The sequence below is a fragment of the Lissotriton vulgaris genome, chromosome 7 (assembly GCF_964263255.1).
Source record: "Lissotriton vulgaris chromosome 7, aLisVul1.2, whole genome shotgun sequence".
NCBI classification, from domain to species: domain Eukaryota; kingdom Metazoa; phylum Chordata; class Amphibia; order Caudata; family Salamandridae; genus Lissotriton; species Lissotriton vulgaris.
The window spans coordinates 903,274,106-903,291,658 of record NC_141695.1 but is presented as its reverse complement, the minus strand read 5'-3'; the positions used below and the strand labels follow the sequence as shown (position 1 = coordinate 903,291,658).

At 50.1% G+C, this 17,553-nt stretch overlaps 1 protein-coding gene across 1 annotated transcript; it reads left to right on the top strand.

Moving 5' to 3' along the window:
• The first annotated feature begins 3,706 nt into the window (after positions 1-3,706).
• LOC147702668 (uncharacterized) lies at positions 3,707-6,979 on the top strand. Its single transcript, XM_086928818.1, has 2 exons — positions 3,707-4,088; positions 6,081-6,979. Exons 1-2 carry the CDS (start codon positions 3,707-3,709, stop codon positions 6,968-6,970), a joined length of 1,272 nt encoding a protein of 423 aa, XP_086784944.1. The 3' UTR covers positions 6,971-6,979.
• The last annotated feature ends 10,574 nt before the right edge of the window (positions 6,980-17,553 follow it).

The window sequence follows — 17,553 nt, the reverse complement described above, 5'->3', positions numbered from 1 at the left end:
CTCTGTACTATGCACTCATTTTGATGCCTTGGTTTAATAAAAAGAAATATAAAAAAAAAAGATTCACATACATTGCGCCTGTGTTTTGTGACTTCTATCAAGTGAGGGGTCCAAGACTACGTTAAAATCCCCGCAGACTATGACGTCGCCTTCTACTTACCCCAGTTGTTCCTATAAGATACGTCTAATAAAAGCATCTTGGGAGGTGTTGGGAGCGTATATGTTGAGCAGTGTGAGTTACTGTTGTCCCCGGAGCAACTGAGTAGATAAAAAGCAGCCCTCCCTGTCCCGTGTCTCTTTGATCACAGCAGTATAAAAAGTGGCTTTGCATAGAATGCCTACTCTTAGGGCCCGATTCACAGAACGAACTTAAGACAAAATCCTAAACTTACTACAATTTGGTATTCACAGAATGCACTTACTACTATTTGGCATTCACAGAATGCACTTACTACTTTCGGTATTCACAGAATGAACTTACTACTTTTGGGATTCACAGAATGAACTTACTACTTTCGGGATTCACAGAATAGACTTACGACTACTAACTTTACGTCCGCCGCCGGGCCGTAATTTACGGCACTTTGGCGGAATTTACGTCACATAATCGCGTTTTACGATTACGGGCCGTAATTTACGATTACGGGCCGTGATTTACGATTACGGGCCGTAATTGACGATTACGGGCCGTAATTTACGATTGCTGGCCATTGGTCAGGATAGCCAATGGGAAACACCTGGCCAGGGTCCACCCATCCCCCAACATGGATCAGCTGACACACAGCAGCCAATCCCAGCCCTGCAGCATGTATGAATGCAGAGCAGACACAAGCAATCCCTTTTCAGGATGTCACTGAACGTGTTTGTAGCACTACCCCTTGCCATGCGGCAAAACCACTTGAGGAGGAGGAGGAGAGCAGAGAGGATCTATAGGCAGAGGATCAACCCATTTGGAATGTCCAGCCAGGATGTAAGGGCCAGGTACCGTTTCCCACCTGAAGTAATCTTGGAAATGGTATGTGAGTGGGAGCAGGAACTTGACTCTGTGACCTGCTGCTCACATGCAATACCAGCATTCCTCAAGATCCTTTCTGCCCTCCACTTCTTTGCTACTGGGTCCTTCCAAAGGGTCACCAGTGACCTTGTGGGCATTTCCCAGGCGAGCCAGTCGCGGTGCCTGCATCAGGTACTGAGATGCATCACTGCTAGAGCCCCCAACTACATCAAAATGCCATATACACTGGACATGAGACAAAGGGCAGCAAGAGATTTTTATCTCCTTGCACAATTCCCACGTGTGCTGGGTGCAATTGATTGCACCCATGTGGCCCTTCAGCCACCCCGCCACATTGCACACATCTTCTGCAACAGACACAGATGGTATTCCATCAATGTTCAAGCAGTCTGGGATGCCAGTGGAAGGTTCATCAATGTGCATGCAGCGTTCCCAGGCAGTACACATGACAGCTTCATATTCCGCATGTCACCTCTTGCTCGGCGTATGGCTGATGGAGAATTTGGTAACATGTGGCTACTGGGTAAGTACCAAGCACTGAAAATGAGTGATATGCGTCATTGAAATGTCTGAATGCCCCCCAATAGTAACGATTGTACAATGAGAAACATGGCCCAACAGACACTGCATGTATGAACGTATAGATCATGTTCTGTGAAAGTCAAAGAGTGACATGTTAACAACTGCCCTTTCTTCCCTCCTCAGGCGACGCTGGGTATGCACTCTCTCCACATCTCCTCACCCCTTACAGGCGTGCTAACACTGTACCTCAGCGTAGGTACAATAGGGCACACATACGTACTCGAGCCATCATCGAGCGCACTTTTGGTCTGTTGAAGTCGCGATTCAGATGTCTCGACCGTACAGGGGGTGTGCTTCTGTACTCCCCAGTAGTCGTGTGCAAGATCATACTAGCCTGTTGTGTTTTGCACAACATTGCTCTAATGCATGGCTTACACATGCCTCTCGAACCTCGACTAGCTCTGAATGTGGAAGCCCAGCCTATTGCACATGACCGACGTCAGGGCATGCAAGTCCGTGATCAGCTTGTTGCCACGTATTTTGCATGAGCAACCTGTGGTGTCACGGACATGTGGTTTGCTGTCTGTTGTCAATGATGAAATGTGGACAGACACAACAGTGTCCATAAATCCCACCCTGAGATGACTTTGCAAACAACACTAACTGCATGCATATCACAGCTGCTGACAGAAGTCAATAGGTGGATTGTGCCTCAGGTCACGTGCCCATGTCAGCGATTAGCGTAGTGGACATCCCTTAAACAAACTATTCACGCTGATGACAAACAATACATGTCCTGAGAGACATACCTGGACCTCATAAGGATGGGTCACCAAATCACAACATGTTGCATACTCAGGCCTATGACCACTACAGAATTGACTCCCCCACAAATGATGGGCCCAGAATGTGAGTGATGATGTCATAGGAGAATCATGCACCATGGATCTGATTTACAATAAGAGTTGCATCTCTGCATATCAGCAGGGATGCCCCAGTAATTGTGCCTCACAGCAGACATCCCTTGCGCCATCATGGCTGTGCCGCATTTACAAAGCTGTGCGCTGTGGGCCAAGTATAGACAGAAGCGTGAAGCATATGCTGTCATAAAGGTGAAGCACCACTGGAGTTGGGTCGCAAGTGCAACGCAGCTCCAGCAAGGCAAGCGGCGAGCCGATGCCTAACATGCTGCATCAATTCTTAGGCCTCCTACAAGCAGGCGCAGGGTTGTGACGCAGCATGGCCATGAAAATGACTGAGTGTAATTTTGTACATTTCACGCTGCCACTGTTCAGAGGCGTTTGTGTGCTGGAACGCCTCCCCCTGTGCAGGAACGCACAACTGCGGTGCAGGGCCTTACAATATTACACATTTCACAGAAGCGTCACATTGAAGACACCCCACAGCATGGAGTTGGTGCAGCGCTGCTGCACCACTAAAGTTACGCTACTGTGGCGCAATTGGGGCACACAGGGGTTGTATAGCTGCCCCCATATGTATCTGACATATCCACACATCTCCACACCAATGTTACATAACACTTCATTCAACTCTGATACTGAGTACTCAATATGAACTACATGTCCCATAATGCAAAGTATGAGACTTGGAAAGTGGGATGGATGTAGTCAGCCCCCTACCCCCTGTCAGTGCATAAATGACATGAAATGATCTGTCCCCCCTATTGATACATATTCATGAATCACACCTGCATTGTCATTTCACTTTCCCCTACATCAGAACAGCAGGATGGCAGTGGATATGTTTACTGAATGTGGATGGCCCAGGATGAAAACAAAAAGGCAGCAAAATACTTCCTGTGATGTATTTCCTGTCTCCCACTACCTGTATGACATTTCCTGTATGAATTAATGTGTTCCGGGTCAATTTCGCGAGTTACGGCGCAAAATCGTAATTTCCGGTGCCGCATCGTAATGCGCGTGCGCGTAAACGACGCCCCGGAACCGGAAACTACGAAATCGGGCCGTAAATTACGAAAATAAACTAGAACACATCCTTTCATACAGGCAAGGTAATACATGAAGTGGGAGACAGGAAATACATCACAGGAAGTACTTGGCAGCCATTTTGTGGTCATTCTGAGTCATCCTCTATCACTGATCAGATCCTCAGGCATCCTGCTGCTCTCATCTGACCTATTTCCCCATAATGGCTGAGGAATATGAGGAGAGAGCCCCCCCTTTCTCAGACAGGGAGTTGGACATCTTGGTGGAGGGGGTGCTGGAGAAATTCCCTCAGCTATATGGGGACCCTGAGCACCAACTGAGCACTGCAGCCCGGGGCAGGCTTTGGGCCAGCATCGCCGAGCGCTGCAGTGCAGTGGGAGTGGCCACCAGGAGGGCTAGGGCGTGCCGCAAGCGATGGGACGACCTGAAGCGGTGGGCCCGTCACAAGGCTACGGAGCTGGCTGGCCTGTCTGCCCAGCACCATGTACATCGTCCTCGCCTCTCACCACTATACAGGAGGGTCCTGCGAGCAGCGTGGCCGACCCTCCATGCTCAGCTGGAGGAGCACGAGCAGCATAGACCTAGTAAGTGCATCATATGCAATATGAGTCTGGGAGTAGGATGTGAGTGAAACAGTGCTGTACCATTGTGTGTCCCATGCCTCCATTAGCCAATTCCATGTCCAAGCAACAGTCACCAAGTTTCAAGAGGCACACTGTGGAATATGGACTTTACAGGCCAGAGTGCATTTTGGGAGTCGTAGTTTTATCATGACAACTGGGTATATGAGCCACACTCATGCATCCATATTGAATTCTGCTCTGCCAGCACCACTACAATCGAACCAAGTCAATCATAACGGATGTGTGCATTGGATGAGCGATGGGACAAAGACTGTCCAGTCTACACATGGCAGGTCATAGGGGATTGGATGTTGTGATTAGCATTGCACCTGCAGCGTTGTGTTCCAATTGAGGCAGATCATCATGTGCCTTGGAGTCAAGACAGATTTTGAGATCCTTGCATCACTCACAAGTCTTCATAGGTCTGCAAGGTGTGTCCACTGACAGACGTCCCACCCTCAGTGGCCTGTATGACATTTTACATGTACAGGTAGCTGACACAACCGCCCACCACTGTTCAGCGGTGTACGGCACTACCTTGTCAGTTAAGTAAGCCACTATGTAGCACTGGATTGTCGAAGATGTGTGGGGACATCAAAAGGCTAGACACACAATGTAGCCAGAGGAGTACTCCAGACCCCATGTGGATGTGTGACCCACATTTGTCTTGTCCCATAGAATGCTACAAAGCAGATGACACTTGTCCAGATGTTAAATAGCTGCAAATCCATATCAATGGCCAATATCTATTATATCTGGACTCTTCATGTTCTCCTCTGGTGACTTGTAGTTGGACTGGCACATGCAGCTGTGACACGACACACACATCACAACAATGCCAAGGTTGAGGTATGGATAATGCAGTTGCGCAAGCCACAATGACACACATGAGATGTCCATGTCAAACTCAAATCAGCATATGACAGTGCATACATGTAATGCAAGTGCATGGACTGAATGGGGGTTGGGTGCACACTGCCTCACAGTCCCAGCACGGTTTGTCCCTTTGCATCCTGGTAAATGCAGTACACATTCCAAACTTACTTTGGAATTATCTGGAGTCAAACACCAAAGTTGATGCTGACTTTGCTGTATATCCCTAGACACGTGTTCCTGGAATGAGTGCTACATCAGTACAGAGCAGCAGATTCAGAGAGAGCAAAGTAAATCATCTGGGTTTGCTGTGTGCCTGTGAGTGTTACTGTGACCTGAGAGGAACTTGGCAGCATTCCCAGCAAACACTGATGATTCAGGAGTCAGTTAGTATTGTACACAGCATTTACCCGGATGCAAAGGGGCAAACTGTGCTGGGACTGTGAGGCAGTGTGCTCCCAACCACCACTTAGTCCATAAGGACTGATGGGAAGATCAACAAGGCACTTGCGCCTCTTTGCACCGCCATTGGGTCACTTTAGTGACGCAGCGGCGGAGCACACAAAGCGCCATGCTGCAGGATTATTACAACGTGACGCATACGGTGCAGGATCGCATCCTAAAAGTGGCTGAGTAAAACTACAAGATTTCACTCAGTCACTATTAGGGCCAAGCGGAGTCAAATCTACGCACCTGCTTGAAGCAGGTGTAAGGGTTGCCGCAGCATGTTAGCGATCGTGCACCCCTGAGCCTTGCTGGAGGCGGGTTCGCACTTGCCACGCCACTCCAGCAAAGCCCGGCTATTCCACCGGGGATGCATTACACATCTGCCCACCCAAGCGCCACGCTGTGCCGCTTTGTACATGCGGTCCATCAGGGGTGACGCACGGGTGGGCTGATGCGTTGCAACTCGATACACCTCTGCTGATTAGAGGAGATGCGGCAGAAGTTGTAAATCACCCCCTGATAACTGTACAGTGTGATCAGAGATAAACAAATTCGGACCTAGGCTATTCTGTGTATGTGTAGCGCCATGCATGTAACAACCACCACATCAAGATTTTGCTTACACTTCTGCAGGCACGGATGGTGAGACAGGAGATCCGCAGGAAGAAGTCCGGAGAAGTAGGCCATCAGTCCGCCGGCGGCTAAACCCTCTTTCCAGCAGCGAGGAGGAGGAGGAGGAGGAGGAGGAGGAGGAGGAGCCCTCAACATCTGCAGGCCAGGGGGTTTCACCCACCCAGGATGAAGAAGGACACAACACTGGTACTATGTCCCGGGTGGAGGATGTGGAGATTGAAGGGGGGGATGAAGGAGCGGACACCTCGGACCATGATGCGGGGGATAGCCACTCACCCACACATACATCACCAGTGGGTCACGATGAGGTGTCCCCGGGGCAGGGCAACGTTCAATCTGGGCCTGCCATCAGCCCCTTTCTACCTCGAGAGTCCCCCATGCCATCGGGGGCTCCAGCTCAATCCCCTGATACCTGTCACCCTCCTCGTAGCCGCCAAGCCGAACCCATCCGCTCCAGACCTGAGGCACCACATCCCTACTGTGCCCCCCTCCCCAGTGCCGGTGCTGTTCCTCCTGTGGCTGTGCCAGCGGACTTGAGTTGGATGGTCGAGGGTCAACCTGACATGTCCGCTCGCATCTTGCTACAGGTGTGTCTGGAGATACGCTCGATGCAAGCGCACCTAGTCCGATCTATGGACAACCTCGGCACCCAAGTCCAGTCCCTGAACACAGCCATTATGTCTTTCATCTCCCAAGTGCCTTCCCATACCACCGTCAATGTGTCCCCCTGTCCGTTGCCCCACACTGTTTCCCCCCATACTCCTCGTGTTTCACGTTCCCGTGTGGTGCCTGTTCCTGCATCAGCCAACCGTGTGCCTGCATCGGACACTGAGGATCTGGACATTGTGGTCCTGGAGGATGACCAGAAAGACACTGGACTGTTGGACTGAGACATTGTTTTTGACGAAGATATCTTTTTCCCCTTGTGAATAGACTGGTTCCCATGACGCTACCTGACGTATTATAGTTGTTTGGCCCCACCCAAATCCAAGTTCCCTTCTCCTTCTGCATTAAGATCATCATTTGTTTTCCTTTCTCCCTTCCAAACGGACGGTTTGTTTGTGTCCCTACATAAAGAACTTTGCAGAATTGTACTTTGTCTGACTAGTTTGCCTTCATTTTGAATGTCTATTCCCAAATATAGACACATATTTAGTAAGTCATATGCTGTGCACATTACAACGTGTTGCTATGATGTGTTACACTTGTACCTGTCTCACACACACACACACACACAAGCCTACATCGTCAGAAGGGACATGGTACACAACAGGATATTACTTTAGTAGATATTTATTGTCAAAATACTCCTAAGGAGCCCAAAACAAATTGGCCATATCAATGGCGGTCATGTTTGCGTTTCCGCAATATTGGGGGGGAGGAACGCGGTGAGGGGTGAGGTTGAGGTTGTCGGCTTCGTGTTTGCGGGTGTTGTCCAGGCTGATCAAGAGGTGCAGGTGCCGATGGTGTCTGCACATTAGGTGTCTGTGGCTGGACAAGGGCTGGTTGATCAGGTGGTTGAAGTGAGTGTGCAGAGGTTGTTGGTGGCTGGGCAGGTAGTGGGTGTGGTGGGAGTGACTGTGCAGAGGTTGTTGGTGGCTGGGTAGGTAGTGGGGGTGGTGGGAGTGACTGTGCAGAGGTTGTTGGTGGCTAGGTAGGTAGTGGGGGTGGTGGGAGTGACTGTGCAGAGGTTGTTGGTGGCTGGGTAGGTAGTGGGGGTGGTGGGAGTGACTGTGCAGAGGTTGTTGGTGGCTGGGTAGGTAGTGGGGGTGGTGGGCGTGCCTGTTCAGGGTGCGGGTGTGTTTGTGTACCTTGGCTGGGGTGCTGTGCAGTTTGTGTTACAGGTGTGGGGATGTGCTGTCCTACAGGCCGACATGATTGTTCCCCTCCCTGCGTTGGCCGTGAAGGTAGACTTTGGACCACTCTCACCATGCTCTCCATCATCTTCATGGCCAAGGCATGGTGTCTTGCACTCTCTTCCCTTTGGATGGATATCAGGTCTCTTGTATTTCTAGACATTTCCTGCCAAGTGCTATCCATCCTGTCCAAAGCTTGGCCCACCCTGTCCACCCCCTGAGGGAATTGGGCCATGTCCGGCAGGGACCCAGAAATGTCAGACAGTGTAGCCCCTATGGCCCGAATGTCCTGCCTCACATCTGCCTGCTGTCGGAAGAAGTCCGGCTCCCACTGGCCACCATCGTCATGTGCAGGCCCCCTCTGCTGGTGTCTGCCAGGGATGAGATGAGCAGGTCCAAAAACAGGGAGGCTGGCAGGTAGAAGTCTGTGGGCAGGAGAAGGGTTCCCAGGGGATACCTGGTCCACAACAGGGCTGGCACTTCCCACAGATGGTGGAGAGAATGGCAGGGATTCACTGCGTAGGGAAGAGTGGGTAGGGGAACCACCATGTGGGTGCCGGACGTGAGGGCTGTGAGTGAGTGATGACTGTGAGTGGATGTGTGGGAGTCGTGGCTGGTTAGATTTATGCCGTGGTATTGATGGTTTGAGAGGAGGCAGACGGGCGTTGCTTGTCAGAGAATGTGAGGCCGGGACGTCAGGATTGTCATCCCCGGAGTCAATAAAATTGTATTCATCATCCTCCTCAAAGACAACGTCCTCTTGATCTTGATCCTCCTCCTCTTGGGCTTGAGTTGCAGCCGACATTGCTGCCTGGAGGATCAGGGGATTCTCCCCTCGGATTTCCGGTCGGCCAGCACTGGTTGTCGGTCTGTGAGCCTCTCCCTCAGCATCATCTGAAACACAGAGGTTGCAACTGTATTGGTGATTGACCAGGTATTACATGTGCAGCAACACCAGGGTTGTATTTACTGCACTTTGCATCAGCAGATGAGGATCATGTGATCAGGTTAGGGTGCCACCACAAATGGCCGCTCACACCATAGCCCTGAGGTGTTACACAGAGATCTACATGATACTAGCAAACTCACCAGTTCCAGTCACAACTCTCTGTCCCTTCGTGCTCCCACCTGGTGTATCCTGCTGCACCTGTCTCCTCATAGTTGTTGTAGACATAGCTGTAGAGGGTAGAAATAACATTGTCAACGATCTGCCTCACCAAATGACAGACATGCATATGTGTCACTCCTGGTCTGTATTTCACTTTCTAATCAACAACTGTTGATTCCATGTAGAAGGGTATCTCGATCTCTGTCATGGCTTTGTAATCTAAGTTGTTGACACTCCTCATTTTTTGGTGACAACGTTTTTATTGCAACACCAAATTAATGATACAGACATAATCATCATGTCATATGCAATATACATAGCAGGAAAGGCACATCACTAAATTGTACTCCTAAATCCGCCAGGCAAGTCCCCAGAAAGAGGACTTAACTGCCAGCACGCTGAGTCCATTCCCTGTTGCATAGTTTAGTGTCCATGGTCATATTAACAGGAGGTAGTGGATTGCTTTTGTACTTTTCAACCCTCCCCCACCCCTATCAACCACCCTCCCCCCCAACTTCTGACAGGCCCAAACTCCCCCCCCCCCTCTGTGGCTGCGCTGCTCTGTAACCCAGGTAGGTGTAAGGTCTGGTGTGCGCAAGGAGGTCTTGTACATTCACTAAGGTGTGTCCCTAGTTGTGTCTTGGGGATCATCTTGTTGACACTCCTCATGGCCGATTTACCTGAGGGACATGTGCGCGACGGTTTCACAGCTGCAGCCAGGATGTCATGCATCCCCCGGGATGGTGTCCGCTGCAGTGGTCTCATCCTGTCAGCACCTGTGATGAGAAATACATGTCCATATTTTAGTACAACAGATTGTAGCTATGAGATCAAATTACTTTCTCATTAGCCATTTGTGGATGATCAAGGACGATGTGCAGCATGTGTAGCTCATTGACTTAACATGTGGGCACCTGCTCACAAGCAGCATTTGCAAGCTTACAGCCATGCAGCACTGACATCAACTGACGGACTTGTATGAGAAGGTTACTGATTTCACCCTTACCATTGTGACTGACTATTTTCATGGGTGTAATGTTGTCTGTTGACAAGTCAGAAAGGAGTTCATGTGTGAGATGTGCAATTGTCAGGGGCCTGATGTTGTCCATTTGTGCTTCCCTACCCATGGGGTCACACCGCTCATTTTTGATTGAGAGAACACAGATTACTAATGTCCATCCTTTCAGTGTTCTCTGTTCCCATGCTCCATTTCCAACATCATGGTACTACTTACATGACAACAAATAGTGTCTTGTGCAGCAGACATCCAAACCTCATATTTCATACACTCACCTATACATGTGAATATGGGAGGCAAGCAGAAGACAACATTTGGTTTAGATCACACATTGCAGATGAGGTGAGAAGCTTTGAATCTTCCCACCTGCATTGGATTATCCTGTTACTCTTCAGCAAAATCATTTTGCTGGTGTAACTGCATGAAGATTCACCTTATCAGCCCCTACACCCATCTCACAGGTACACAACTGGCACCAGTGTGTGCCTCAGCCATACCAATTTCATATTGATTTGACCATGTTACTTTTGCTAGGGATTTAGCATATCATTGACTTGCAAGCCTGTTGTGTTGTGGACGTTTCTTATGACACATTGTTCTATTGTATGTCCATTGTGCACACACTTGGCATACATTTTGTGTCAGCATCTCATTTGCCACCAGGGTCTGATCGGCCATGTGTCCAAATGCCCTATGTGAGCATATTGTGATGCAGGATAACAGTGTTGTAAAACACATACGGTGGAGGTGAAAGGCAAAATTGATAAGCATTCAGCAAGTTTGACTTACCGTGGCCCAGCACCGGACCAGTATGTGGTCCCTGGACAGATGTTGAGTCCAACCTAGCAGAAGTCAGTGGGCGTCTGGGGTTCTGGGAGGACTGCATTGTACCTGCAATGATACGATTGTTTAGCTACTTTACATTCCTGCTGCCACATGTGATGCATTCAATTTCTGGCACAGGACGGGCACAAGCAGTCATGGTCACCACCGTTGCAGAAGTGTGTCATACATTATGTAATGAGTGATCCCACACATAACTTAGATTGGGCCCACTACCTTGATGCTACCTATAGCACAATGACATGCCTACGAATCCAGAGGTGAAGTCTACTATCGTGTTTTGTTGATGTCCGGAAATTATCCATCCAATGTACGCAGTACATGATCAGCTGTGTGGACTGTGCTGAATAAAGTATGTATGAAAGATTAGAAGTTGGACAGTGTATGCATAGTCAATACTACAGAGACTGGTATCTCACTGTTTGGTCTTCATTTCCGTATCGGTGCAAATGCTATTTCTTGATTAGGTCTACACACACTGGGCCCGATGTAGGTAAACGGGATTTTCCGATTTCAAAATACCGAGGCGGGCCGAATCGGTATTCTGAAATCGGAAAACGAGATGTAGGAAAAAAATACCGACTGAAAACCGATTCGGTCGGCATCGGTAATGAGATTCGGTACGTTCCGATTCAGCTCGGTCCGAATCGGAAATTACCGAATCGGCCAACAACGAATCGGAAAATACCGAATCGGCTACCACCGAATCGGATATTTCCGATTCGGCGAATACCGAATCGGTAAAAGCCGATTCGGTAAAAACCGAATCGGCAATCATAGACCCATGGCGAAAAAGCCCATAGGAATGCATTGCATGACCCGATTCGGCTTTTACCGAATCGGATAATACCGAATCGGATTTTACCAATTCGGATTTTACCGAATCGGTAAAAGCAGACTCGGCAATAGGCGATTCAGCCAATGAGGTGGCTCCCCCTCCCCCACCCAAACAGGGAGTGGCAACCCTGGCAGGTGCAGCCAATTAAGAAGTTTCTAGAAGTTTCTGGAAAGCCTGCCTGAGCCCAACACACAGTTAGCAGCAGTGGGAGAAGGAGGTTGCAGACTGAGCAGGAGCAAGAGAATATGGCAGATCAGGCAGGAAGCCAGAAGTCCTCCCAAAAGAGGAAGCCCAAATTCACCACCACAGAACTACAGGTGCTGGTTGAGGAGGTGGTGAGGGTGCACCGGCAGCTCTTTGGCAAGCTGTCCCTCAACGTGCCAGACAGCACCAAGAGGCGATTGTGGGCAGACATCGCCCAGAAGGTCAATGCTGCTGGAGTCACCCCCAGGTCCATTGAGGAACTTAAGAAAAGGTTCTATGACCTCCGCAGCCTCACCAAGAGGAAGCTGGCCGACCTCCAAAGGCAGGCTGGACTCACCGGAGGAGGCAAGAACCCGGCGCCACCCCTCACCGAGCTGGAGGAAATTGTCTCCAGCACCATCGAGAGGGAGAGCATTGTAGGGATCGGGACCCTGGACAGCACTGCGATGGCCACAGCTACAGGTAAGAAGCATGCGCATCATGACACACCCTACCAGACACCTCCCCATTAGACACAATGCATAGGCAAACACCAGCACTGTACTGTCACCAACATACAAGAGACAAGCATCATGGTACATGTAGTCAGCAGAAGTTAGCCAAATATGTCAGTGCAGAATCACAAGACAGGAAACAGTGTGACACGGTGTAAGGAGATGCAAGGACATGTGGAATGCCATAATTGTACTGACTGTAATACATCGGCACTCAGTTTACAAATGCTTCTTTGTACCTAGGGGCACCATCAGGCGGCACCACTGTGGCAGCAGAGGGAGCTTCGACATCACATACTGCAGTGGCAGGGCCGAGCACCAGCCAGCCTGGCCAGGAGGAGGAGGAAGAGGATGAGGAAGGAGACACCCCAGGGCTTGGAATGGAGGGAGTCCTGGTGATTGATTTCCAGGCAGTGCACTCCCCAGTACTGCCCAGCTCACCCCCCTTGCAATTTTCACCATACAACTCCCCAACAAGGCAGACCATTCCGCCGACAACAGCTCCTGCCACAACCGTGGCCTTGCCACCCGTCCTACCTGTCCTGGGAGCAGGGGCTCCGGGACCGGCCAGCACCACACCACCACCAGTGGCACCCCAGCCCACTCAGCAGGCCGGAGGCAGCAGTGCCAGACGCCGTGCCACCACCACCACCACCACCACCACCACTGCTGCACCAGCACGGGAGGGCAGTGTGTTCCTGGGCCTGGAGGGCCAGATGGTCAAAATCCAGCGCCAACAGGCCAGATCCACCATGGCCTGCCAACGCCAGCTCCTGCAGCACAACCTGCAGATGGGGGAGTTGGTGAAGGGGTTCCAGGCTGTTGTGGACAGCAACAAGGAGGTGGCAGCAGGGTTGGGCAGGCTGACCACTGCCATCACCCACTCCTCTGCCAGGCAGGAGGAGCATGAGGTTGCGCGCAGGAGGGATGCCCGGGTGCTCAACCGGGCCATGGCCCGCCTTGCAGCGGCGACCGCCCAGCTGTGCATTCGAAGCGCAAATCAGGAGTCGGTGCAGAGTCAGCAAACGGCTGAGCTGACCAGGGGGATGGCCAGGATCACCACGGCCATGGAGGCCATGTTAATTTCAAACGCCGCCTCCAATCCTGCCCTGGACCTGGGTGATGCTGGAGACAGCAGCAGCCGCAGCAGCCCGGCCAGCGCTGCATCAGAGCCAAGGAGGAGCACCAGGCGATCCGCTGATGCTGCAGGCCATTCGGAGGGGGCCGGGGGACACCCCAGTGGGTCTGGAAAGCGGGCCAAAAAATAGGCTGGCAAGGGGGGATGATCATACCAGGACCCTGGACTTTATTTGTTTTGACAGACTCCATTTTTTGATGCACTTCAGTGATGTAACTGTGGTGCATCACTATTAAAAATTTTATTTTCCAAGCAACATTTAGCTGTCTTTGCATCTGTACTCAGTCAGAAATAGTTCTCAGTGATCTCCTCACGTCTGTATCTGCCATCACATGGCGTACACACCCCAGCTGGCTGTGTCAGTGGCACAGCTTCGTCGTCGTCATAGTCCTCGTAGTCAGACAACTCCACCTCAGTGCCCTTCTTGACCGCAAGGTTGTGTAACATTGCACATACAGCTATGATCTTGCAGCAGGTGATGGGGGTATACTGCCTTGCACCTCCACTCTTGTGCAGGCATCTGAATCTACTTTTCCAGATGCCAAAGGTCCGTTCAACAACATTCCTGGTGCGTATGTGGGCCCGGTTATACCTCCTTTGGCTGGGTGTGGAGGGGTTGAGGTAGGGGGTGAGTATGAATGAGCGGAGGGCATATGCACTGTCGCCTGGAAGAGAAAGGGGTCACATTAGACACATGCATACATGTATTACACCTACCTACTATGTGTTATGGGGGTCTGATGATGTGGCTCACCTAGGAGGTATCCTTCTCCAAAATCGCCAGCCATCAGCCGTGCATATATGCCGCTCTGTTGGAATATATAGGAGTCATGGGTACTCCCTGGAAATTTTGCTACCAGGTCTGTGATGGTGCACTTGGCATTGCAGATCACCTGCACGTTGATGGTGTGTGTCGATTTCCGATTGCGGTATATGTATTCGGTGTCCGCTGGTGGGCAAATCGGAATATGCGTGCCATCTATGCAACCGATGACTTGGGGAAAGTGTGCCATCTGGTAGAAGTCCGCTTTGGTTTGTAGCAGTTCTGCGTGGGTTGCAGGGAATGAGATGTATTGGTCCATCCTGTCTATCATGGCGTCAAGGAATATGTGGAAGAACCTTGACAGGCTGCTCTGGCTCACCCCTCCTGCTGCTGCTACTCCACTTTGATAGCTGCCAGACGCTACCAGGTGTAGGCTGCATAGCACCTGGACGTGCGCAGGGATGGCGTGTGCCCTTGGGGTGTGGTGGTCCAAGTATGGCTTAAGGTCCCTGATGAGCTCAAGTATGGTGTCAGAGTCCAGCCTGTATCTCTGTAGGATCTCAGCCTCAGTGAGCATGAACAGGGTTATCCTCTGTCTGTAGACCTGTTCATTTCTTAGCCATTCCCTCTGTCCTTCCTGCTGTAGCCGTAGCCGCCTCGCAATGACATAGAAAGCTGCCATCCTGCAAGTTGCAATGCATTTTGGGACTGTTTATATGGGTTGGAGTTGGTTACCACCTGATTGCAATCCATGGTAAATACCGAGTGAATTCTACCGATTTTGAGCCGATTTCGGTGTTTCTGTGCCTCCCTACATCTCCCCAACTGTCGGAATCGGGGTATTTCCCGATCGGAGATTCATACGAATCGGCATGTTTTCCGATTCGGATCATGTCCGAATCGGTATTTTTTCCGATTCGGTACATGGACCGAATCGGTGATTTCCCGAATCGGTGTCACTAACGAATCGGTAGTGGGACCGAATCGGTGATTTTCCGATTCGGTGTCACTAACGAATCGGTAGTGGGACCGAATCGGTGATTTTCCGATTCGGTGTCACTAACGAATCGGTAGTGGGACCGAATCGGTGATTTTCCGAATCGGTGTCACTAACGAATCGGTACATGGACCGATTCGGTCTTTGTAACCGAATCGGTGTTTTTCCGATTCGTTACATATCCGATTTTCGGTATGTACGTATCGGATTCTTTCACGTTCGGTACACATTCCGAATCGGTTTTCTATCCGATTCGTTCTGTTTTTGGTTCCCTACATCTCGATGGCTGTTTACCGATCGGTAAGGGCCAAAAATCGGTATTTTCGGCCGATACCGATCGGTAAAGCCCTACCTACATCGGGCCCACTATGACAATATGGTGTGTACACCCTTTTGACTTGTTGTGGATATCGATTACAGGATTGCTTTCCCCATTCTGGGGACCACATTTACAAAGGTATGATGAGCCAAGACATTTTATGATTTGTCTTTCGCTGTTCACAATGTCATATGTTAAAGCTGAATGTCCATTGACAACTCCAATTGTAATGCAGCAAATGTAGCATAAATGGTTGACTTACATAGCTGGGCACTATTTGTCCCTCTGTCGTCTTCTGACGATGTATGCATTTTGACCATCTCCTGTCCACTTTGACTTACCAGTTAGTGTGGTTGACATGCCTTCCTCGGTACGTTGCCGATTCCTCCTATGCGATGCAGTGACCTCTGCTACTGCAGGTGTCTGTGCTTTGGCTGGATGTATCAATGGGTGAGAAGAGAGAAAAGTAGACAAATGGGAAATGTGCTTGTGTAAAGTTTCGGGGATTTGCCCATGTCTTGTGATAACAGTATTGCCCAGAACTGCCGCAGACAGGGAAGGTATGAGCAGTGGTGTGTTGGGGTTGTAATGGCGTGGCAGAGTGGAAATTGGACAACAGGATATGTGTTGGACATATTCACATCAGAGGATACTCTCACCATCTACTTTGTGATTTATGCTGGCACAGGGTGATGTACTTTTTGGAGATTTTGTGGCAGGTTTACAACCCCCTAGAAAAAGAATTTACACTCTTGTAGCATCACTTATGTGACAAAACGGTGGTGTACGACAGACAACACATTTAGGATTATTCGCAACGTGACGCTACTATGGTGAATCGTCATGTTGTGAGGCCCTGCGCAACGTCAGCTTGGAGGTAGGCAGGGTGTGCACTCCTTTGGGATATGCCGCGTCCAAGTCAGTCAGTGTATACATGATTTCACAGTATCACTTATCAGAGGCCGCTGCTTGAAGCAGATGTAAGGAGTGGCACAGCACGTTAGGTATGGGCAAAGCATGGACATTGTTGGAGTTGCAACGCTCTTGCGACACAACTTCAGCAAAGCCCCCCCTAGACACCATCAGTATCAACACACATCTGTCTATCCCTGCACCACAGTGCACCACCACATGTACACGACACATCCGTATTTGCGCAAGGGTTGAATTGCATGTCACATTGGTACTGGCGCTTCCCTGCTAATGTTTGTCATTCGATTATTTATTTATTTAACTTAATTTTAAATTTCCATTTGTCATTGCACATTTTCTGTTAATATGTACAGTATTGAATTAGGTGGTTTGTGTATGTATGGCATCAGTACTGTGCACATGTTTTTAATAGGGTGGGGGGGGTATTAGCCTTTTCTGATGCAAAGGATGCTGGGACTTGTGGTGCTACGTAGTGGGTGACACATGAGTCTCTGACTAACCATATATTTATATGCACTTTGGACAATTCCCATGCTCACTGTGACAGTGTAACACAGACAATCTCTTCATGCACATTTTCTTTTCATTCCACTTACCTGGTACCACGTTGCGGACGTTACTAACAGGCAGCCCATGGACCAAGTGGGGGTGTATTGTGCTCAGGATATCCTCCTCCAGTGGGGCGAGCTGGATGCGGGGGCCAGGGCATGCAGCAGGGAGGACTCTGCTCAGTTCTATCCTGGAGAATTTTTCCTTCACCCTCTGCTTTTCGTCCTGCCATTTTCTTTTGATGTCATGTGCAGTTCGCCTCTCCACCCCCAGGGCTGAGACAGCGTGGGCTATCTGCTGCCATAGTTCTTGCTTCTGTGCCCCACTGGTGCAGAATGGTGGTAGTCCATATAGGCGGCTGTGGTGCCTTACTATGTAGTCCACTAGCATGGTGGTCTCCTCTGCTGTGAAAT